The 26,550-nt window shown below is 30.1% G+C and overlaps 1 protein-coding gene across 2 annotated transcripts in view; it reads left to right on the top strand.

Moving 5' to 3' along the window:
• The first annotated feature begins 1,985 nt into the window (after positions 1–1,985).
• Positions 1,986–26,550, top strand: part of LOC115877525 (nuclear receptor coactivator 7) — a 311,115-nt gene continuing 286,550 nt past the window's right edge. Inside the window, exons 1-2 of one of the 2 annotated variants that reach the window (XM_030893747.1) lie at positions 1,986–2,356; positions 12,643–12,803. In XM_030893747.1, coding sequence (XP_030749607.1) covers positions 12,703–12,803 — 101 coding nt within the window. In that variant the 5' untranslated portion in view covers positions 1,986–2,356; positions 12,643–12,702. The remainder of the gene's footprint in view (positions 2,357–12,642; positions 12,804–26,550) is intronic. The other variant, XM_030893750.1, reaches the window with a different exon arrangement.

Below are 26,550 nucleotides of genomic sequence, written 5' to 3'. Positions count from 1 at the left end.
ATGACATTTCCCATATAATTTACATATCAAATGACAGCGATCTTCATTTCATAGCCATCGTTGACGCCGTTTTTTCTCGATCATACGGTATTATTTGGAACGTTTGAAATTGTTTAAAAAATATTTGTGGCGTTTGAAAAATCAAAATCAAATTTAAAATATTCAAAATAAAATTACTTGGTTATTTTGAATATATTTGAAAAACGGCAAAGAGAAAATATATGTCTCTTTTATCGACATATACCAGCTCTGAAAATATTTGCGCTAATTATTAAGACTTACCCTGTATATTTAACAACAAACAACACAGATATAACATAGTAAACTATGCTATCTGTGCAAACAATAATAAAACTATTAATATAAAGACATCCTGTATACCGGGTGCGTCTCAAAAGTGGCTCACCCCTATAACTTTTTTATTTTTTCAAATAAAAACAACGAGATTTGGTGTGTCCAAACCACACCAAACCAAAACTATATATGACATAAATTAGGATTGATTGACATATTCAATTGTTTTTGGACACTTTCTGTTTCACCGGAAATGACTACAACTTTTGATTTTTAAACGGTACCCTCGGTATATTTCTACTTAATTCATTCGATAGAAAATGACAAGAATGACATATCATATGTCAACTTTGACATTTTCGCTATAATTTTCTTTTATATTTAAATCTAGAGTGTTATGCCTGTGTTAAAAATACTAATTTTTAATCAAGGAGCCTTGGAAAAATAGATTTGATCGTTTAATGTTTTACGCGTCTTGTCCTGGTCTGTTAAAATATGCCCAAATGGTATTTTTAATTGTATCTCAATTTTTTCAAATGAACCAAGGGTGGCTCATTAGCATTTTTGGAAAAACATTTTTTTATGAATAATTTGTTACCATCACACACTTTTAGTATTTCGCGTCAAATTATCGTTATGAATCGCATGTTACAATTTCAAATAAACCATATACGAAAATTTCAAATGTTGAAATATGATATTATGTTACTCTATTCAGAGTGTCATTTTCTATCCAAAAAAGTAGAAATATACTGAAGGTAAGGTGGCTATTTCCGGTGAAACAGAGGAAGTACCAAATACAATTATTATTGAAGATGTCAATCAATAAAAAAAGTTATAGGGGTGAGCCCTCTCTTTCAAGGCGCACCCGGTATATGCGCTACAAATTGCACCGCAGCTTATAAATAAAATATTTATACAAACTGATTAATTATTTATTAATTATTAGTATGTATTCTAACTACCATGTAGAAAATGATATTGAATAGTAATTCTAAAATGTGTTGATTAAAATAAAAATAGATGAAAAGACTAGCTGATGATGTTCTACAAAAACTAAATTGTAAAAATTTACATTGCGCGATAATAGGAAACAAAAGTCACATTCTTGATAGAAAAACAATTTCTTTGGAATTATAATAATGCTTGTATAAGCAAGCGAAATTATTTGCAGAGTAATTTCAATTTACTTCCAGTACATATAGACTTCCTTTATTAAATTATAGTGCACTTTTGTTGCTATTCAGCATTTTTACTATTTATTTCATTAAAACGCTAGAAACATATAAAACTAACAATTTACATACAATAGTTAAAAAAGAATTGAAAATGACATAAATCACTACAATATAAATATAGATATGAAATTGATTTTAAATTGCGACGAAAAAAAATGCGCCTTGTAAAAATAATTGAATATTGAATTAAAATTGAATTTATTCCGCCTCGCATACCTACTCTACAAATAATGTAATTAGACATTGAAAGAATCGATAAATATATTAAATAAAAATATCTATGTAACTGCAAGTTTATTTAATATGAAATTAAATAATAGATTTTGTTTTTAAAATGGGTCAATCTATTTTTTCATCTCTGACAACACCGCTGGACCGATGACGACGCATGCTCATTTCCATCGACGAATCGTGTGCGCCTGCTCAAGAAAGACAAAGTTCTGTCAATTTTTTAACAGATTTGTGTTTCCAACACTATTCAAGTTTTGAGTGTGTAGTCGCCTAAATATTGATTATTTTTACTTGTTTGTGCAAATTATTATTTAACCGGCATATTTGAACGAAAAGACAGTGTTCCCGTACGATTGACTCCTCGAACTAAAACGTGTTTTTCGGTGTCGGAGTTGCTGTGATGTGAGATACACAATATTTTGTTCGATTTATCGCAAAGAAACATTGCAATAAAAAATGTTTTGCCGGTTTACAAATCGCGAATAATAAACATTTGTGTGAATTAAAAACATTCAGATACTCGATACAGAAGTTGTCTTCGAGCTACAAAACAGTTTAATGGAATTTGTCTGAAAATACACAGCACTGAAAATGTAAGTTTTTAAAAGCCTACTTTTGCAATGTTTTCTTTCTAGTTTTGTAACAATTTTACGCACTATAAACATGTTATGTAAACAACGTTTTTTTCTCCTAATTTAAAAAAGGTATAATTATCACAACTCGTAATAAGTCTGAGTAAAACAAATAAGATAAAAACGTGCACATGAAGTGTTGTTTTTGTCTTAAATACATACAATTATTTAATATCTGCTGTGACGTATTTTGTAAACTTATTGAGATGCTGTTGCTGAGAGAGACAGAACATATTGCCATCGTCCTTGTCTCTAGGAGGTCAAGGATCCAAGGTCAGCAAGGGGGCGGCTACCCCTCGTGCCGCCACTCCACTATCCTACTTCGTAATGCCCTTTAAATAGCAGCTTTGTTGATATTTTTATTGGGCTGTTTCTGATTTGGGTTTGTTTTGCTTTTTTTTCTGTTTTCTGTTTACATATTTTGTTTATAAATATCTTTAGTTTTTGATTTAAATACAGGGTGTAAATATACATACAAAATCTGGAAGATAGCAGTTTTGTTGATATTTTTATTGGGCTTTTCTAATTTGGGTTTGTTTATCAATATATCTTTAATTTTTTTATTTAAATACATGGTGTAAATACAAACAAAAACCGGAAGATTGTTTTTTCAAAATAAACTTGGTTTTCGAATAAATTTATTCAATTTTTCCCCACAAAGCTTATTTATGAAAATACCGGGTGTTTTTTAAAAGTAGCTCACCCCTATAACTTTTTTATTTTTTTTTTCAAAAATTATTTTATTTTTTTTTCAAAAATTAAAAAAAAAGTATATAACATAAATTAGGATTGATGACGTATTCAGTTGTTATGATTAAAAATAATCTTATATTTTAACTCGCCAGGACAAGACACGAAAAACATTAGACAATCTAATATTTTTTTTATTTTCAAGGCTCGTAAAAATTAGGATTTTTAACACATCCATGGTACTCTAGATTGAAGTTTAAAATTCAATTTTGTTTTAATCGAAAATGTCAAAAGTTGACATAATATGATGATATCGAAAAAATAGATTTGATCGTCTAATGTTATTTGTGTCTTGTCCTGGCCGGTTAAAAAATGCTCAAATCGTATTTTTAAACATATCTCAAGTTTTTCAAATGGAACGAGGGTGGCTCATAAGCATAATATTTGGAAAAAGCATTTAATAATTTGGTACCACACACTTGGTATTTCGAGTCAAATTGTCGTATGAATCGCATGTTGCAATTTCAAATAAACCATATTCGAAAATGTCAAAAGTTGACATATGATATGTCATTCTATTCAGAGTGTCATTTTCTATCGAATAAAGCGAGGTTTATAGGAAATTCCTTACACTTTATTCCTTACACTAATGCCAAACTATTATCAAAAATACAAATTAAATAACAAATTTCTCAAGTAATGCCCACTAATGCCAAACTAATTCCAATGTAATACCAGTAATACCACGAGTAATGCCAAAAATTCCAACTAATACTAGTAATTCCACAAGTAGGTATTGCCAAAAATGCCAACTAATGCCACTAATACTACGAGTAATACCACCAATACCAAGTAATCCCAACATCTTGTACATATATCAAAATACACCAGTGAGCAGCTTACCACTGTTTTTTTTTATGAGGATTCACCCACTGAAATTTGCCCGTGCATTTTTTGAACACCCTGTATTGGTCATTTTGTTTAACCGGTTCCCACTATAGAATTTCACTAAATTTAAATTGCCCCCCGTATAGTTGAAAACAGCAAATTGATATTTGATTACTTATAGATTACCACCTATATACAAAATGACACGAAGACCTGGAATATGGCGCCCAACTTGATTAGACCTTCTGCGCATGTTGACGCTCATTCTCTATCCCTTCTATTTCTCTGACGAAAACTCATATCGGTGTCTGGAGCACAATTTTTATCAAAAACATGATGGTGAAAACCGCACGTCGATATCGGTTACCGTTTATGAGTTACGGGGTGCTTTTCAGAAATGTGCATTTTTAACATATCGCTGTAACTTTTTTGCTATGGAAAACCTCTACTTTTTTACGTAGAATTTAATGGTTTAAGTATAATTTTTTTATAATAATAATAGCTCTCGTATATGTATAGCGTTTAATGCCTAGGGAGTAGCAAGGTACAACTTGCCATACTAGAGCCGTTGGGTATACAAGGAAGGTAATGTGGCTAGCACTACGCTTCAACCGCCTATTATTACCTCAGGCTTGTGAATCCCAAGTACTCATTTAAGGCTGAGTCGACCTAGGTACCCTAACTATTTTTACTTTAATAAAAATAGTCGGCTGATGAAATGCCGGGTGTGGGATTCGAACCTTCCAACCTTGAGATTGGTAGACGAGAGCCTGTACCTCTACGCCACCGGGCACCTTTATGCATACCTGTGCATTTAATTATAATTTTTTTTAAGATTAATAATTTAAGAATTATCAAGAGAAAATTAGATTTTTATATGTGACACTCTGTATATTTTTAATTCCTTGAAAATAATTTAAAATTACATTTCCAAAAATATAACATACTTGATATTTTGCTCGACTCCTCTTCGAGATATAGAGTTTTTAAAAATTCGTACACTTTGAATAAGTAGGCTTTGAACCGCGCCGGCTGTAATGCAAAAAAATTGTAGCGAAAATTAAAACGAAAATAATATTTGCAATGAGAGATTTAGAATTTTATAACAATTTAAACTATATTTAACATCAACACATTTAAACTATATTTAATAACAATAAAATTTAATAGCAAACCAAGACATGAAATTTTGCTACAGGTGTTCGGTGTTCGACATGTCATGTCGACCGTCTTCTGTTTTGGACAGACGAGACGGGACCATTTTTGAACATTTCTTGCGGAATTCATTAACTCATTAACTCAATGGGGGTGAAAGATACCCTCGCATAACCGCTAAGTATTTCGAATTATTGGCTAGATTATACAGGCAATTTAAAAATAAGAACCTTTTAATCTTTCGTAAATATAAAAATAAAAATCCATGGGCAGTATAGGCACAAGTCCGGCGGCCTCGGCGTCCAACGGCTGGGATCTTGGTTAGCTAATTAATTATTCTCGAAATTGGCTGCAAAAGTTAGCTGATAACTTCAGCGTTCTGAGGCGGTGCCTCGTCTTGCTGGAAAATATGTTTTCGGGTTCCATTAGGGGCAGATCATCAAGTGGTCCAAAGCCTACTAATTAAAAGTGGAATTCTTTATTCCGAAGATGATTGTAACAAAATATCAAGTGTGCTATATTTTTGGAAAGGTAATTTTACGTTCTTTTCATTTCATTAAAAATATACAGGGCGTCCCAAATAAAAAATCAATTTGTCAGTTGATAACTCTTAAATTATTAGTTTTAAAAAAATTCTACGTAAAAATGCTTTGGAAATGTTTTTATAAAAATAGAAAATTTTATATAGCAAAAAAGTTACAGCGATTTATTAAAAATGCACATTTTTGAAAAACACCCCGTAACTCCGAAACGGTAACAGATAAAAATTGAGCTACAGACACCGATATTAATTTTTGTTTATCTTCTATAGAAAAGGGTGTTTCCCTTTAAAAGCGTCGAATTTGACCCACCCTGTCGAATTTGACCCACCGGTATTCATAGAGTTCCTTTACTTGTTTTGTATTTATTGTACTACTCCTACTATTTTTTTTTCGACAATTTTCCGAAGAAATCTAGTATAGGTACCTAACTATCAATTAAAAACTTTTTTGTCTCTACACCTATTTTTTCGACGTAGAAAGTTCAGAGGGAAAATAATAAAATTCAAATATTAAGAATCGTATTAGAACTGCACCGTATACCTGATTCGCAAAAAACCGTTTTTCAACATTTTAAATTACAATTTACACACATGACATTGCACTCTGATGAACGTATTTGTTTTAATTTGGATTGAGATATGTATAATGATGGGGTATAATGTTATTTTTTTTTTATTTTATGCATTTAAGCATAAGTCAATACTTTTTATGGACAAACCGAAAAAAATGGGAAGCCCCCTTTATTATTTAAAAAAAAACATTCACTTCTTATTTTTTTCGCTCTTATTTATTTACACCCTGTATAAGCGATACTTTTTTCTTTTATACAAAATCTATAGAATATTTAATGTTATTCAGGCAGAATAAAGAATAAGAATGAATGTAACAATAATGAAAACAGCTCGGAAAACAGTTAACATTGATATTATCAGGTTTATATAGTCAAGAACTTGATTTCTGTATGTTAATAGAAAAAATCTGTTTTTCTAAACATTTAATTTATTTAATAGTATGTATTTATACAGGGTGGTCCGAACTGCATTCCGGAAGCTTCGGCAGCATATCCTGCAGATAAAAATAAGTAAAAAAGTTCGTATAAATTTATATCCTAAAGTGCTTAGTTTCCAAGATACAGGGTGTAGAAGTTTAATTTTTATTTCGAATGTTTCCAAATAATTTCTGAAGTAACGTCAATATTTGGATGAAAATTGGTGTCTGGGAGTTTTTTGACATGAGAAATTTTATTTTGATGTCAATATGACTCCTACTTGTAGAGAGCGCCACCTACATATTTTTTAACTGGATTGAAGAGTAATAACTTTTCGTCGGAACCAGTATAAAACAACTGAGTAAAAAAATATAAACCTACCACGTTTTTCACGGAAAAAAAGTCTCTTGGTAAAAATCGGCTATGAGTAATGGTTTTCGAGATATTTGGAATCGAAATTATCAATACCTGTCATCATTGACATAAATTAAACATGTTGCCTAAATAGTTATTAGACTGATATGTGTAGTCTTTGCTGATATCATAAATTTGAAATGTTTTTGTGCCAAAAGTTTAACAGAAACTGTTTTATCGTCATTTTTTCGGAGTAAAATAAAAAGTTCCGAAATTTATCATTTCAGTCAATTATGTAACTATCTACTCAACATGTTTATTTTTTGTCAATAATGACATGTATTGACTACTATTTCTAAATATCTTCAGAACGGTTGCTCGTAGCAATTTTTATCAAGAGACTTTTTTTACATAAAAAATCACAGAAATATATATTTCTTCACTCAGTAGTTTAATACAGGGACGGACGAAAAGTTATTACTCTTCAAAACAGTTAAAACACATGTAACTGGCGCCCCCTACAAATAGTAGGGGGCGCCAGAGTTATAATGACATCAAAATCAAATTTCTTATGGTAAAAAAACCCCGACACCATTTTTATCCAAATATTCACGTTACTTCAGAAACTATGGAAAAAATCGAAATAAAAATGAAACTGCTACACCCTGTATCTCCGAAACTAAGCATTTTAAGACATACATTTATACGAACTTTTTTACTTATTTTTATCTGCTGAATATACTGCCGAAGTTTCCGGAATACCGTTCGGATCACCCTGTATAAGGAACGAAATCGCAATTAATATTACCATAGAAACCCCTTTTGATTTTTAGAAATAAGAAATATTTCGACTATATTTTCGTGTTTAAGTATTTTGATTTTGTCTAAAACGGTATGGAAATTTAGAAAAGTATAAACGGGATTAACCATTTTAGAGCAAGCAAAATTTTTTTGAAGAATGCATTTTTCCCAAAATGTCCATAATAAAAAAGTTTTTCTTCTTGTAAAAAGACAATCCGGGGACATACTGTATAATAAGATTAATATAATGAATAATAATAAGATTAATATTATTTTAATTAATTTAAATTCAGATGATTTTCTTGGAATATTCCTGAGCAAGAAAAAAATCTGATAATAATATATTTATATCTATTAATAAAAGAAGTAAAATAACATTTTTATTATTATTTTATCAAGGAAAAAATGGGTTTAATTGGTTCACTCAATTGATAACATCTCATCAATTGAATGAACCAATTTAACCAATTTTGAAGTTTAAAATCAATTGGTATTCTCAAAATTTACATGATATGGGTATAAGTAATATAAAAAATATACTGTATAACTAACTAATAATGCAGACATATTTTCAGTGAATTGATGATGTTCACGAGTTGTTAAGTTGAATTATTGTTAGGTACTAAAATATACTAAATTGATACTGAAATTTACTCTTGTTTGCTGTTTTCGGTACTTGTATAGAAAATATTATTAAACAACTTCTTGTGATAGAGGCTGGGTTAATTGTCGTCTAAATCTTATAATTATTGAAGAAATATCATATAGTATCCCAGATTCCAAATATAGTAATAAAAAATGTACGAATTTTACTTCTTAAATGAGAGAATTACCTCTAATTTTGGTTCTAGCCCAGAGAAATAAGTAAATGTAGAGACGTTTAAAAACATTAATTTATTGAATTGATCATTTAATTTTCATGAATGTAGTTGCGTTAGACAAATTATAATATTAATACATATAATAATAACCCAAGATATACAAACCAAATGTCTACAGACCATTTATCCAGTCTTCCCTGTCGGATATAATTAATTTAAATTTGTTGTTAAATCTATACATTGTGGGTATTCCATCTATTTTTAATACCTTGTCAATATAATATAATGTAGTCTCGAATGTAGTATTTATATGGATTTTTCTGAGAGTTTTATTTAAAATATAGTAACCATAGACTTAAAATAAAATATAGACTACACTATTTACATCTCAACGCGGACAAACAACCTTTTTTGTACACATGTTTACTTCTGGGTACAGTCGACCGAGCCTTCCTCATCCAGCCTATGTTGTCACGTCTTTAATATTATCAATATTTTTTTTCTTGTTATACACATATATTGAGATATTAATACTACAGTTTAATAAAGTAGGTTTTAATATTCCATAGATGTATTAAATAGTCCTTATACTACTAAATTATAAGTCGGATACTGTTTAATAAGGATAAGTTCTTTACAATATGACAACACCGATTAGAGGCGAGGGAGCCTATTCATTCATTTATTACCTTGTAGTACGTGTCGCACGTGCAGTAAAGCTTTGTTGCCGCTATATCTCCCCGGCTGTATTAACGCATTTTCTTAGCTTGTAGTCCTTAAGTGTTTATTTTATTGACTTTTTCTGTTCAAAAACTATAAAATATGGTTCGCCAGTGCCAAATTTGTAGAAGAAATTTGACTTAAATAATCCATTTAAGTCTTGAAACGAATTTTGACCGGTAGGCAACTCTCAATTTACCCATTGGCAGTCAGTGGCGTTGTTGTAGAAAGGCGCTTATTTAGATAATATTTTAGTAAAATGTAAAATCTAAATTTTTTCTTTTACATTACATTATTTACTTACTTACATTGTAACAAAATCATAATTATAACCCTGTTAATAATTAATAATGTTTTTATTAAAAATATATTCCGGTTTATTCTAAAATTATCTTCAGAATCTAAAATAACATACAAGAATTTTAAAATTATATTACATTATGAAACAATATTTTTTAATATACCAGGTCGTCTCAAAAGTGGCTCAACCCTATATCTTTTTTTATTTTTTCAGATAAAAAACAGATTTGTATGTTAGTAGGTATATGACATAAATTAGGATTTATTGACGTATTCAATTGTTTTTGGTCTCTTCCTGTTTCACCGAAATGATTACATCTTTTGATTTTTAAAGGCACCCTCGGTATATTGCTACTTTATTCGATAAAAAATGACACTCTGAATAGAATGACATATCATATGTCAACTTTTGACATTGTCGCTTAAAAACATATCCTATTTTAAATTTCAATCCAGTTTTTTTCAATCCACTAAGTTTTAATCAAGGAGCCTTGGAAAAATAGTTTTGATCGTCTAATAGGTTTCGTGTCTTGTCTAGGCCGGTTAAAAGATGTACAAATCGTATTTTTTAATTATACATATGTCAATTTTTTCAAATGGAACAAGGGTGACTCATTAGCATATTTGGAAAAAGCATTTTTTATGAATATATTGATACCACACACTTGGTATTTCGAGTCAAATTGTCGTTATGAACCGCGTGTTACAATTACAATTAAACCATATGCGAAAATGTCAAAAGTTGACATATGATATGTCATTCTATTCAGAGTGTCATTTTCTATCGAATAAAGTAGAAATATACCGAGGGTGACGTTTAAAAATTAAAAGTTATAGTCATTTCCGGTGAAACTGGAAGTGACCAAAAACAATTGAATGCGTCAATCAATCCTAATTTATTTCATATACTAACATACTAAATCTTGTTTTTTTATTTGAAAATATAAAAAAATTATAGGGATGAGCCACTTTTGAGACGCACCCGGTATAATAAAAACAGTACCGAGTTAAATAAATGTAGTTTTTATTTTATCCACTTCCTATCACCTTCCTTGCTTTAATGGAACAGATTTATGTTTTCTCTAATTTACATAATAAGACATCACTTAACCAGAAAAAAAATTACAACAATCATATTTTTTTTTCTCTCCCTGTCGCCGATTCTATTATATCTGTGGAATAGATCCTGTTTTGATTAATATTAGGGGTTGTAAATGTTTGACTAAAATTAATAATTTATTATTAATTTCAAAAATTACCTAATTTCGATTATAAAATTTCTTCTATAACGTGTATTTTATTATTTTTATCCTTTTTGGACTCTAAATTGTTTCCGCGTGTTTTTTCTAAACTTTAGAAAAAACCCATTATATATTTAAAAAACCTGTCCTAAATCTTAATAAAATATAAAAAAGTTTAAATACGATATATTTTTAATTTAATTATAGCTTCATTTAAATAAAAAAAAATACCCGGCTATGATACGGAGAGTTCAGGTGTACTTGAGAAACGAAAGACAGTGTTGTGTTTCTCGGCAGAGTCGTCAGGGAACGACCGTTACGACAGAGACAACCTATCTATCGCTCGTGTCGCACTCGTTATAACCTAAAACAATAACACAACAATAACAAGACAGTGTTTGACCGCATGTTCCAGCTATTTATGAATGAGATGCTCAGTCTATATTTCATTTTAAGTCTATGATAGTAACTAATTACTAGTCAACGCTCAGAAAACTCAGGACTAGAAAATGTTGTTTAATGTGTAAATTTAGGTGGAAAATCCAATCTTACTGCTAGTAAACGTAGTTTAGGCTATACCTAATAGCGCCCTTTATTGTAGTTTTTTTATTTCACTTTATCTGATATATTTTTATATTTAATATAGTGTTGTCATTCACTACAAACCAATCGTAATTCACTATATCTTGGGGTACATCTATGTTTACTTATTTCTCTGAGGTTCTATATCAACAGGGAATGAAAACCAAAATGCTACGTCGTCGTTAACAAAACAATGTATATTTAAATTGTATGCTACAAACCAATTAATTGATGAAACATCTCTCGACAAACCATGCATTTAATTTTTTATTTGTAAAGGACATGCCAAACAAAATTTTATGATTTTAAAATTAAATGTACGTAGGTATATAGGTAATTTTACTGCTGTAAACATTATTTTTTATGTATATTATTTTTTTTTAATTTGTCAGGAGAGAAAATAGGTATACATATATCAAGATATCTATTTTAAGCCCCGTCTATGGCGTCTATACCGGGTGTTTCCCTCAAAGGTGGCTCACCCTTTATAACTTTTTTATTTTTTCAGATAAAAATCGAGATTTGGTACGTTTGTATATGATAAAAAATTCAATTATTATTGTTTTCGGTTACTTGCTGTTTCAGCGAAAATCACTACAACTTTTGATATTTAAATTACACCCTCTTTATTTTTTTACTTCATTTGATAGAAAATGACGTTCCGAATAGAATGACATCTATGTCAATTTTTGAGTTTTTCAATTAAAAAATAGAATTTTGAATTTCAGTGGGGTTTTAAATCTAAATATTCCTAATTTCTTAATATATATTTAGTTTTGTTTGTTTATTAATAACCCGGTATAAAGTATTTTCAAACGCAGGCCCAAATTCAATAAAAATCAAAATTTTAACTGCGAAAATCAGGCTTTTTTCACTGAAAAGGTATTTTTTGATTTATCAGCAGTCATTGTCAAGTTGACAATATACAGGGTGTTTTCGAATTAGTCTAAAAAAATTATGGTGTGATCCCTCATGTGTTCTTAAAACAATTTTTATAAACCACTAGGTCTAAAGTACTTCCTTTCTGATCTACAGGGTATTAAAAATTAAAAAAAAAATTATTTAGTTTTCTTTTTTTTTTCTTTTATTATTTTTTAAGTTTTTTATTTTAATATTTTTTTTAGTTTTTATAATTTTTGTTTGTTTTTTTTTTGTTTATTTTCAGACGTACAATAGCGTTCTCTAAAGTCCATGTTTACCCGTTAATTATTTTCAAAAAATTGCCATGTCAGCCTCATCCAACAATGAGTTACGGGAACAGAGGTCTTATTCAGTAGGAGCTCGCTTGTCATTTCGCGGTTTGTTTAAAGATGGCAACCAGAAACAGTAAGTTTTTATTTTTTTATTTTTAATTAAACGTATTTTTTTATAATAGTCGGACTATAGCTTGATTTTCATGCATCCGTTATACGTTGATACGTTGGTCCGACGGTGCTCTGATTGGTTATAGCGTTTTCGCGCCACTTTTAATCCGTAAATATTTTACTTCAGCCCGTCAACGGACCAGTTCATACGATAACGGACGTTTTGACACTTTTTTGACAAATTTAATCTAACAATAATAAAAATATAAGTAAAATAGCAAAATCGTTATGGAAACGAATATATAAAATAACACCAACGTATATCCGATAAACGGAGGCATGAAAATGCAATATAAATTTAAAAACTGCGTTATTTTCTAACCAATCAAAGTCTTTAAATTCTACCAATAAAATTAATATCGTATCAACGTATCGTCGGACAACGGATGCATGAAAATCAAGCTTATAACGTTGATAAGATGAAGAAGAAATTATTCCTTGCAGGTTCTCATTATACAGGAGTCTTAAATAAGTGCAAATACTTTCAGGGGTGGTATATTTTGATACCAGGAACACGTCTATGAGGTTTTTTTCGCAAAAAAAGATGTTGAAAATCGTGCATTTTCTTTTAAATTTCCCTGTATATTTTTCGGAAACTTTTTAGAGCTGCCCGTTCACCGCAAATTTTCCCACGGTATAATTTCTTAATCTCTGATATTACCATAGTTACGGCTTTACTCTATGGTTACGGCACTAAAAGGGATGCAAATACAGAAAAAATCCGGTGGCTTTTTCCGGTGAATTTTCCGGTGAATTTTTTTTTAATTTTCAAAATTAAATAACTCAGTTATTTTGGACTTATCTGAAAAATGGTAAAGAAAAAATATGTTTCTTTGATCGAGATCTACCAGCCGTGAAAATATTTGCACTTATTTAAGACTCGTCCTGTATAATTGCGTATTTTTTCAATTTTAATAATAAAAAAATTAAATAATTTAAATATTTTTAAAATAATTGTATTTTAACATTATGGTGGCTGCGCAGGAATACTATGGTATTGTTAGTAATTAGTATTTATATTTATATTAATATATTATTGTTAATGGATTTCTAATATATTTCCAGGTAAGTTAATATTTTTTTATTCATACGGAATGATCGTTTTGTTGATAATCTATCCATTGCACATTGAATCTAATTAATTATATTTGAATTAATATTGCATGCTTTTTTCATTTCGTTCAACAAAATATCTTTGGAAGTTCTGAAGTATGGAGTTATTGATGGAACAATGAAAACTCAGCTTGCCAATTAAAACTGACAAGGTTCAGGAACTGTGAACATAATTTCATAAGCGTATTATACCTATATGCCAATCATGACTAATTAACAATCATACTTCATGACTGTATCTTCATTCTGAATTGTTTACGAAATTCTGATAGGTAACGACGCTAGGGATGAAAAAATATCGCCTAGTTATCGATATCTTTGGCTTCTATCGATAAACCGACTTGTAATATCGATTATTTTATCACATTCTACATTTACTACAAAAATATGACAAATATATGACAAGCGAGACCTATCCATAGATAAAAGAAAATAATCTACTATTAAGATAGATATGAAACTTAATAGTAAAATTTTGGGTCAAAGCGCCCCTCCGTGTTTTTAGTGGAGACTACGTTTAACCCAGCGCCTTCGCCTTTTCTGCTGTAAATGTTTTTTATGTTTATATTTGAATTCAAAGGATTTATTTTTAAAGTTACACTGATATATTAGTATATCAGAGTAAGTTTAATAAAACATAAGAATATATATATATATATATATATATATATATATATATATATATATATATATATATATATATATATATATATATATATATATATATATATATATATATTACAATTTATTTTTTTATTTATTTTACAGAGTTTCATGTAAATGATCGTAAGTCGACTGGGAGATTTATAGATTTTAAACGAATACATGCCATATATTTTTCTTTTATCTAAGATACATACCTTATCGTCTTTTGGAAACTCGTACATTTTTGCAGTTTTGTTAGTTTCTTTGCAAGATGCAACACAACAAGAAAACACCGTTTTTACAGTTAATAAATAATAAAACGATTTCTGACTATGATATTTAAAATTTAGATAGATAGAAAATTAAAAAACAAACGAGTATTTGCAAACGCAGGCCCAAATTCAATAAAAATCAAAATTTTTCCTGCGAAAATCAGGCTTTTTTCACTGAAAAGGTATTTTTTGATTTATCAGCAGTCATTGTCAAGTTGACAATATACAGGGTGTTTTCGAATTAGTCTAAAAAAATTATGGTGTGATTCCTCATGTGTTCTTAAAACAATTTTTATATAACCACTAGGTCTAAAGTACTTCCTTTCTGATCTACAGGGTATTAAAAATTAAAAAAAAAAACGATTTTTTTGCTGAACATAAATGGTACACCACTGCTTTTTTAAAGAAAATATACTTTTTTCTTGACTGGCCATCCTTTTTCAACAAAATCGATCCTTTGCGTTTTTCTTGTTCATCAAACGGTTGTCGATAAAAAAATAAATATACTTATTAAGAGCGCGCCTTAATTCGTTTTCTAACGATTTTTTATTTTTTAGATTAATTAGGAAACAACCTGTATATGCATATCACAGGCAACCAAATAAACTAGTAACCTCTAAAAATTATTTTTCCTACCACTACCGACATACCGTGTTTTTAGTGCGTACTAAATTATTTTATCAAATTTTCACCATATAAGTTTCCAGGCAATAAGACCTATTGTTTATAATTTATTAAATATTTTGGTCTAGTATTATCAAACATTACACAAAAGCACCTTTTTTAATTCTGAACCTTTATTTTATAATTTAAATGTACAGTAGAATTTTAGTGTTTGATAAGCATTTAGTCTAGATATTGATAAGCGTAAAATATACTTATTTTTTAACATTATATTATCTTTTGTTTGAAGTAATTTAATGCTCTTATTTGCTTCCTAGTTTATTGTAATCAGAAGAAAATATAAATATAAATTATTTGAAGAAATTTAATTACTTAAAATATAGTTCCTTCGCCAAGTTGTCAGTAAAAATAGACTCATAACAGACGTGCTTATATTTTTATTTTATATGCATTATTTCTATATATTTTTAGTATATTTACGATAATAATATGATAATAATATATTTATAGATATTTTGAATGGTTTATTTATTAAATAAGTAACATTTTTAATACATTAACCACTAGGGTGAGCCAAAAAAACTAATCTATGGAATTTATGGGTTAATATGAACCTGATATATAACCTAATATGAATAAGTAATCAAGAAAAAAATATCCCCGGAAGGCAGAATTTTTAGCTCAATTTTAAAACGTGTCGGTGAACATTCAAAGTGTTCCATTTAAATAACACGTAAAAAAATATTTTTCCATTAACTGTGAAACGGTTTACGATAAAAAACATTTTGCATCGCGGATTTTTGTAGATCATAAAATTTCCTAAAAAAATCTAAGAGAGTAATCTAGTTTCTTTTGCTAAATATGAAAATTTTTAATCAATAAACACTAAAACTGCATATTTTGATTTTTTTCACTTTTCAAAGCTTTCAAATATACGAATTATTGAATTGAAAAAAAATTGGCACCGGGAGGCACGTATAGCCGCCCATACTAAAATATGTTAATATCTCAAAAACTGCGACTTTGACTGATTTTGATGTTATTACAAATTTTGTTGCAAATATTATTCCTAATCTTAATTTGAAAACCGCGTTTCGCTAGCTACTGTAATTTTGGAGTTACGATTTTTTTAAGTTTTAAACCCCCTCCCATACCCCCTTACCAACCCCCCACCCCCTCCAAAAACTAATGGCCAGATTCTCAGGTGCCACAGTATTTTTGTGCCAAATTTGGTTAAAATCGGTTCAGCGGTTTTTGAGTTATCGTGTTACAGATAGACGGACAGACAGACAGACACCATGAAAATATTTTGTATTTGGGTCATTTGTGGCCCAAATAACTCATTTTGAGTGAAATTAAAAAAACTTTTTGTTGCCGATCTTAATAGCCTACCATACCTATTGGTATGCTCGGCAATAATATGACTGTCTTAGATTTTTAGCCGACCATACCAACAAATATTGTAGGCTATTAAGATCGGAAAAAAAAGTTTTTTTAGTTTCACTCAAAATGAGTTATTTGGGTCATAAATGACTTAAATACAAAATATTTTCATGGTGTCTGTCTGTCTGTCCGTCTGTCTGTAACACGATAACTCAAAAACCGCTGAACCGATTTTAACCAAATTTGGCACAAAAATACTGTGGCACCCGAGAATCTGGCCATTAGTTTTTGGTGGTGGTGGGGGGTTGGTAAGCGGGTATGGGAGGGGGTTAAACATTTTAAAAAATCGTAACTCCAAAATTACAGTAGCTAGCGAAACGCAGTTTTCAATTTAAGATTAGGAATAATATTTCCAACAAAATTTGTAATAACATCAAAATCAGTCAAAGTCGCAGTTTTTGAGATAATTGAAACTAAAAGAACTGCCTACCAAACCAAACTTTTTATTAACATATTTTAGTATGAGACGGCTATACGTGCCTCCCGGCGCCAATTTTTTTTAGTCATACGGAAAAACTAAAAATGTCTTTTTACAGCTTTACTGATTCCCTCGCCAAATTATCTTTGCGGTACTTAGTTTAAACTAAAAGGTGTTATTTATTTCGTGCCAAGCCATATTTTACTGGAAACGCTTCAAACTCCTACGGCCAAAATAAATTATTTCGTCTAAAATTCAGCTGAAAACCGTTAATTTAACCAAACTGACGAGTTATTGTGTGTACGCACATGCACAAAATGTGGGAGGCCTTAAATTGACTGTGTAATTAAATAAAATATAATTCTAAGCAACTTTTCCGTGAAATAAACGAAAGATCAAAAGAAAATGTAAAAAATAGAGATAGTGCAACTGGGTTTATCATTTGTAATTGAAACGGCGTGGAATTATATTGTTCTATATTTTATTATGTTTAGTTTTAATCTATACAGGGTGCTACAAATTCGAGGTACGAGCATTGGTATCTCGGCAGGGTTGGCATGATTAAATAAAATAATTTAAATCAAGTGATTTTTTAAATTTTAATCGTGTGATTTAAATAAAAAAATATATTTATTGAAACTTTATAATAATAAATCAAAAAATAACTGTAAAAGTTATAATAATGTGTCCTAGAAAACTATAAAAAATATTTCTATAACAGATATAACAGAAAATAAATCTAAAAATAATTGTAAACGTTATAAAACTATATAAAAATATATATTCATCAATTTAATTGTTAGGCCGATTTTTGAATTAATTTCGTGTGAATCCATTAGAAAATCTGATTTAAATAATAAAAATCTGATTTTTTTTATTTTTTTTAAATCATGATTTTTTCCAACCCTGTATCTCGGTAATCGTAATAGATACGAACATGGTTAAATTGGAGCAATTACTTGAAGTCATTTGTAAAAGTGAAATCAATACATCTCAAAATTAAAGAAGAAAATAAGAAGAAAGTTCAAAGAGCTATAAATAAAATTGAACGAAATATAAATTTGTGCAATAGGTAGGGCGGTGACCCTTTCGAACATGTAGAGCAGTTAGAGTAACTAGTAACTAGTTTGTAGAAGTTATGTACCATTAATATTATGCATATTATTACATCGCACACTGAGATTTCAAATTCATAATAAAAAAAGTTAAAAATAATATCTTTAAATTGCTGACTTGGATATTATTTATTTGAATCTTTCAATTGGTGCGATTTTCCTTATTCAATGTTAATTAGCGCTGATCAATATTCTTGCGATGAATATATATATCAGATTAAATAATTTAAAAAACCAGAGTCTGACTTGAAATTATTTTAAATAAAAATTAAATAGTTTTGTTGTTGTTTAGGTACCCAAAACAAAAAAAAGTATAAAGTGTGGCATATCGTTGTATTCAGGAGGCCGAGTTGTTTCAAAACATGAAATAAAAAATGCAGGTCCGTATTAAAAAAAAATATTGTTGGCCTCTGTATCTCACAAATTATCTGCTAATTTGAAAATCTAAAAATACTATCAGATAGCCCTAATAAAGTGGCTATGAGAATGTTTAATTAGTTTTTTGATCTTCTGAAAACTAACGACAGGAAAAAATAAAATTGATTTTCAAAAAAATCAATTTTTTTCAAAAAACTCAGCAATTTTTGAAATTTTTAAAACTTTTTTGATGGCGTCTTGGTGAACATCCCAAGACGGGCAACTTTGCCCCAATTTAACCATCTTCGTATCTATTACGGTTTCCGAGATACCAATGTTCGTACCTCGAATTTGTAGCACCCTGTATACATTAGAGATGAGTAAATAGGTCCGGATGCGAATCCACGAACCACTCTCCGATGCAAGTGCTGATGGATGTGGAATATATTTGAATATCGACCACTTAGAGTTAGTTAAGATCGACCCCTATCAGAACTAAAACACCGACATTTTTGTAGGTATTTGTCTTCAGTTTTCAATGCGTGAATATAAAAATAATATAGTCTGTCCAAAGACAAGATCCTTGACAGTGATAGATGTGTCTAAATATATTTAAAATTTGAGTGACAAATGATTACTTCAAAATATTGTGAAAAAAAAACTGTATAAAACTGAAAAAAATATAATCGAGTTATTTTATTTAAAAAAAACGGTACCTATGTGTTAATACAACAAGAACAAAACACCACATGCCAAAAAAATATAAACAAGAACTATTTCTTACTTTCAAGCTTTAAGAAACTTCCCGCATTTATTATTATACCGTATGATCGAATAAAAACGGCGTCAACGATGGCTATGAAATGAAGATCGCTGTCATTTTATATGTAAAATTATATGGGAAATGTCATCGATCGTCATTTCCAAGCCAAATGGATGCCGTTTTTTTTTGATCATACGGTAGTAATCGTATAACTTATGTACAAATACAAATTTATAATATTCCACAGGAATAAATAAAACAACATAAATAAAACAAACTATTTTATTAATAATAACACTTACCGAATTTTATTATTTTATAATTTAAGGTTAATTTTAATCTTGATTTTTTTAAGCCTTTGTCATTATTTTTCTGCAGTACTAAAATCCATTATTTACCTATCGTGTGAAGTCGTTATTTTGCAGCTACTCCAGTTTTTAGTATATGTTTAGTACAATCCTTGTACCATATACGAGATGCACTTATCTATGACGGGATGGTATACAAACTTTATTGATGGTAACTTTATTGGTGTATAAGACTTTCTGCCTGGGCACCGAGTATTAACTATAAACTGTGATCTGGGTCTACAGTTAATTTTCCCTCGATTTGTCCTCCACTTGACTTCAAAAGACACAAAACACATGTAATAACAAGGTAACAAGGGTATGTGACATAAGTTGACACAAAATTATAACCTATAATTTGGCAAGATTTTAGGGGTGTTCGGAAACTGTGATCGGATTGATCGGATTGATAGGATTACTAATCCAGACGTTCGAAAAGTGTTCTCAAAACGAGTCAATGCGTTCGGAAAGTGATCCGAATAACTCGATTTTTGCCATATGTTGTGACTAACCCTCCTAACGAGGTGGGTAGAATTAATCAGCTGACGATTTCTAGAGTAATTTTAAAAGTAACTATCCGCATAGAAGTATAAAGTTTTTTAATAACCGTTTTATCCGAAATCACTTTACCGAATGTTGATCAAATACATGATATTTTGTTAGTGACCGTGAAAATTAGCCAATCAGTATAAACATCAAGTAACTCTAGATTTTAAATAAATAAAAAGCCAACAAGTAATTCTGAAGATACTGACTGCGGAAAAGCACTATCGGATACATCCAATAGGAAAAAAATGAAAACTAAACTACAAAACTTAAGTGGTTTAAAACATTTAGATTAAAATAACCAGGCATAATGAAAGAATGGAACTGGATAGAACATTTCTGAAAATTTTCATCACAATGGTAGATAAAAATTGATATATATGTTTTATTATCAATATGTTGGAGTATTTATTATGTCGACAGTAAATAAATGATTAAAATAAAGTTTATGGTGTTATTGTTTTAAATGGCATAATTTTAAAAAAGACTAAAATAAAACACATTTTGTTTTCATAAAAAATAGTCTTACAGAAACTAAAAAGTATACTTAAAGCAAAACAAATAGGATAAAAATAGATCCTAAACAATCGTTAAAGAGGGATATTAACATTATTTGCCTCTTTTATCTCTTTTTACGAAATATATTTAAATGTGATTGTTAACCCGGTTAATCTAATGATCCAACCGTTCGTAATTAAACTACCAGCTGATTACTCTCAGCACTGATCTTGGAACAGCTGATTAGTAAACTACTTAATCTAGGATTTTAATTCCGAAAACCCCTTATGACAAGCCTCAAAAATCTAAAGGCGAGTTCATATAGGCATCGGCGTCCGTTTGTCGTTCATCGTTCCGTCAAACCAATAACATTGAAATATGATCTGTCATTTTTGAAATAAACCAATAAAACTGGTTAAAAACAAGAGACCACGCATGACGGATTTATATTTAAACCCATCCATAGTTAAGTTAAAAAATATTAGAAACTTTTTTTTAGGAAAATAAATAGATTGGTATGGGATGTCATCTGCTTTTCTTCTGCCATCGTCTGTCGAAATCATACCTGAGAAAAAAAAAACAGAGTATAGTTGAGTCCATCTTTAGTATTTTTATTCGTTGGGTTGAACAGTATAAAAAGATAAATAATGTAAACATAAATCAAAACTCGCAGCCAGCTTCGGCCGGTGTTAAGGTTAAATCACGTATTTTTCTCGACCGATTTCACTCCTTGGCGATATTGCATCTCGTCAATCATAACCGAATCGAGTTTTCCTTTGTGACTTGCCCCTTTTTTCACCGGCATTGGTGTCCTTGAAGACGTGCTTCGCCATTTGTCGTATAGCGTGTACTTGCGGGATGGAAAAGGTCAGTCGCGGGCCGCGACCTCGCCCCAGATATTGTTTCTTTTTTGATAAAGTATCCGGTCTGTAGCTTTTCCGAAGTCGTTATTGTTATTGGTATTCTTTGGGAGAGCGAATATCAAACTTATAGCAGGACAGCTGTTGTTTTATTTCTTTTTTATAGACACGAAAATGCTTTTACTACTATTATAGTAAGTTTTAGGGTCTATCTTAGGGCGAAGAGTTGTTTTTACAGTAAAATGACAGTTGAGATTTGAAACGTTGACGTTACAACAGCAAAATAGATGACTAATTTTCCGCTATTTACCAAAGCACTATATTATTAAAACTGGACAGCGTTTAGCTAAACATGTGAGCATCATCAGCGAATGATTAAAACTAAAGTATTATTTATAAATTTTGCTGTATATTTTTCGAAAACTTTTTAGAACTGACTGTTCACGCACCAAACCACGGTATAATTTCTTAATCTCTACTATTACCATAGTTACAGCTTTACTCTATGAGCAACAAGAGCTCTATGGTCACGGCACTAAAAGGGATCCAAATACAGAAAAAATCCGGTGGTTCTCAAAATTAAAAAAAATATTCTTTTTTTAATTTTCAAACTTAAATAAATCGGTTATTTTGGAATTATTTGAAAAACGGCAAAGAGAAAATATGTTTCTTTTATCGAGATCTACCAGCCCTGAAAATATTTGCACTTATTTAAGACTCACCCTGTATAGGTATTCGAATGGTGCTCGTATTTGTTCACGCGTTCAAGTGTAGCAAAGTCAGCGAAGCAAGACAGTCGAGCGAGCGTAATAATGAGCGAGACTGGTCTTGTTTTTGCGGTTTTTATCTTGGTTTTTGTGCAAGATTGGCATTTGATCTGCAAGACCAAAACCAAGACCGACCAGTGCAAGACTTCCGCAAAACCAAGACCAAGCATGTCATTTTTTCCTCGTTTATACAGGGTTCGGCAATAGCGCGTAGGGCATCTGTGGCTCCTAGAACAAAAAATATTTTAACTCCTATAGGGTGGCTGAAAAAAGTGTGAGTGGATCGGGATGATTTTTTGTAAACGGAACACCCTGTATATTATTGCATTTTTGACTTCCTTTCTTATCACTTGACATAATCCTAAGATATTATTAAATGTGTTTTAATTAGTTTCAGAGATATTAATAAATAAATCAAAAAAATTATATTTTTCAAGCTTCCTTAAAAAATTATTACAAATAATACAACAACCTGTGATGAAATCAATACTATATTTGATATTTACTTTAGATAGTCTATACTTACTTTGCCATAAATATTGTTATCTTAAATCATAAAAATTCGTAAAATAAATTAAAATTATTAATTAAACAAATCTTTATAAAGAAACGCAAGTATTCCAAATTTGGGCCCAATCGAACTCCAGGAAATGATATCATAAAAGTGTACTATATTATGGTACCACTTGATATGCTTTAAGGTACCATAATATTGCAATGTCACCGAAGATCCGTAGTATACCAAATTTAAGAACAAGCGAACGCCATGAAATGGTATCGTAATATGGTACTATATTACGTCATAGTACAATCATATTACTTGTAATTACTGTTATACATCATAGTACAATGTAACCGAAGATACGTAGTATACCAAGTTTAAGCCCAATCGAACGCCAGGAAATGGTATCGTAATATGGTACTATATTAAGGTACCACTTTATATGCATCATAGTACCATCATATGACAATGTCACCGCAAATACGTAGTATCCCAAGCTTAAGCCCAATCGAACGCCATGTACGTAATATAGTACTATATTATGGTACCAGTTGATATGCTTCATGGTACCATAATAATGCAATGTCATCAAAAATACACAAGTATATATCAAATATGAGTTCAATCGAACGCCAGGAAATGCTATTGAAATATGGTACTATATTAAGATACCACTTTATATGCATCATAGTACCATCATATTACAATGTAACCGAAGATACGTAGTATACCAAGTTTAAGCCCAATCGAATGCCAGGAAATGGTATCGTAATATGGTACCTCTTATTATGCTCCATGGTACCATAATATTACAATATCACCGAAGATAAGTAGTATCCCAAATATAAGCCCAATCGAACGCCATGTACATAATATGGTACTATATTATAGTACCAGTTGATATGCTTCATGGTACCATAATAATGCAATATCATCAAAAATACGCAAGTATATATCAAATATGAGCTCAATCGAACATCAGGAAATAGTATTGAAATATGGTACTATTTTAAGGTACCACTTTATATGCATCATAGTACCATCATATTACAATGTCACCGAAAATACGTAGTATACCAAGTTTAAGCCCTATTGCTGCCATGTACCTAATATTGCTATGCCATCAAATATGGTACTATAGAAAGTACCACTTTATATGCTCCATGGTACCATGATATTACAATGTCACTGAAGATATAGTATATCAAGTTTAAGCCCAATCGAACGCCATGTATCGTAATATGCTGGAAAAGAACGATCGATGTTTCCCATATAAATTTCCCATATAAATTTATAATGACAGCGATATTCATTTCATAGCCATCGCTAACGCCGTTTTTTCCCAATTATACGATATGAACTTGGTATGAACACAATCGAACGTCAGGAAGTGGTATCATAATAGTAGAACAATACTTATTATATTGTCGCCGAATTACAATGAAAATTCAGGATTCAATTATACAATCAAACGTCAAGAATTGATTGTAATTTAGCTCATAAGATTTAATTCCAACTAACATGGCAAATTGAAAAAAAAACAGCTCTGATCTATTTTAATAGGGGTAGGCTTTATCAGCAAGTATTACGATATGAATTACACAATGGCAACACTGCACAAAATTCTTTTAAATTTTGTTTGTAGAAAACTGTTTTCTTTTAAATTTATTGCCCTCTATTATGTAGTAGCGAAACTACCGCATCAAAATATCTGATTTGGAGACAGGCTTTAAAGCCTGTCTCCTTTTTGCTACCTACAATTTTATACATGTAACGAGGCTTCTGTTGCGTAGCTAGATATTCTTTTTTTGTTTTTTTTTTTTTTTTTTACTTTACTAGTTTATTTACTTTTTAAACATTAATATACACAATAAACAAAGAGAAAAAATTAAGTAAATGGGACTGTGTCGCGATTATAAAAAAAACCGATACACAAAAACAAAAACAGTAAATGTTTTTGTGTCGCACAGCCCTGTAAATATTTAAAACAAATATACATGCATAAATGATACAAAGATTAATACAAAGAATTCAAAATAAAATACATAAAATATACTCAAATACAAAAAAAGAGAATGCAATCAACGGGAATGACCAGGAGGAAGGCTAGGGCACCAGGGAAAAGTTAAATTAAGTTGAAATCATCAGGTTATTATTAAAATTAAAAACTAAAAGGCGACGAAAGCAGGCAGGCAGGTTAGTCACTCGTTTAAATTTCTAACGGTTTTGTTTTTGTTGTTCTAAATATATAGACTTGACACTATTTACAAATTTTTCATATGAAAGCTCTTGAACGCATTTAGGAATCTGATGCCACAATTGAATCGCTACAAAGCTGAAAGATCTCTGAAATGCCGCAGTTCTGTGCTGGGGGACTTTGAAATTATTTACATTTCTGGTAAAATAAGAATGTTCATGAGAATTGAAAAGTGAATTTAAATAGGGTGGTTTTCCGGTTTTTAAAACTTTATAAATAAATGATAACATATGACATTTACGTCTATTGCACATTGATAATATAGAATTACTATTTAGGTATGGTGTAATGTGATGTCTATAGGGTATATTAAACGAGAATCGCATACATGAATTTTGAATTTTTTGTATAGATTTCGCTAGCCCTGCAGATAACGAGGCATCATAGACTATATCACCATAATCAAACAATGATAAAATAAGTGTATTGCATAAGTAATATTTAACAAAAGGTGGTAGAAATTTTTTATAAATATTTAGTTTTTTTAAGCGACAATATGCATTAGTAAGTTTATTTTTAATGTGTGAATTGAAAGTAAGTTTTGAATCGACATGTATTCCCAGATTTTTGGCCTCAGCAACTACAGGTAGCAAAACATTATTGATCTCAACTTTGAAATTTTTTGTAATACCCGTCACTCGAGCCTTGCTGGATTCAAAAAAAAGTACACAAGATTTCGAAGTATTTAATTTCAGATTATGATCTGTAGCAAATTTATCAATCCTATTTATATCAATATTATATTGTAAATTGGATATGATATAATTCTCGTTGGTGAAAGATAGATACAATTGTGAATCATCAGCGTATTGTTGTAACTTAGAATGCGATAATTCGTCATTCATGTCTGCTACATATAAAGAGAATAATAGCGGGCCCAATATTGATCCCTGAGGAACACCAGCGGTCATAGGAGTATAAGGAGATTTTAGCAGACTAAAGTCTTTTTTTATGCCAACACAATGCGATCTTTGAGTAAGGTAAGCACGTAAAAAGTTAACGGATTGTTCAGATAGTCCAAAATAATGCAACTTTGCTAGTAATAAGTTATGATTTAACGTGTCAAATGCTTTGCTAAAATCAAGCAGACTTAAACACGTTGTTTCTTTCATTTCCTGGGAAAGTCTTATATCATTAATAAGCTTAACAAGACATGTAGTTGTACTGAAATTTTTACGAAAA

Source organism: Sitophilus oryzae, unplaced genomic scaffold (genome assembly GCF_002938485.1).
Source record: "Sitophilus oryzae breed Bouriz unplaced genomic scaffold, Soryzae_2.0 scaffold_1494_pilon_pilon, whole genome shotgun sequence".
NCBI classification, from domain to species: domain Eukaryota; kingdom Metazoa; phylum Arthropoda; class Insecta; order Coleoptera; family Curculionidae; genus Sitophilus; species Sitophilus oryzae.
Note: the sequence above shows the minus strand (reverse complement) of the source record. Positions and strands in the feature narration are given on the sequence as shown.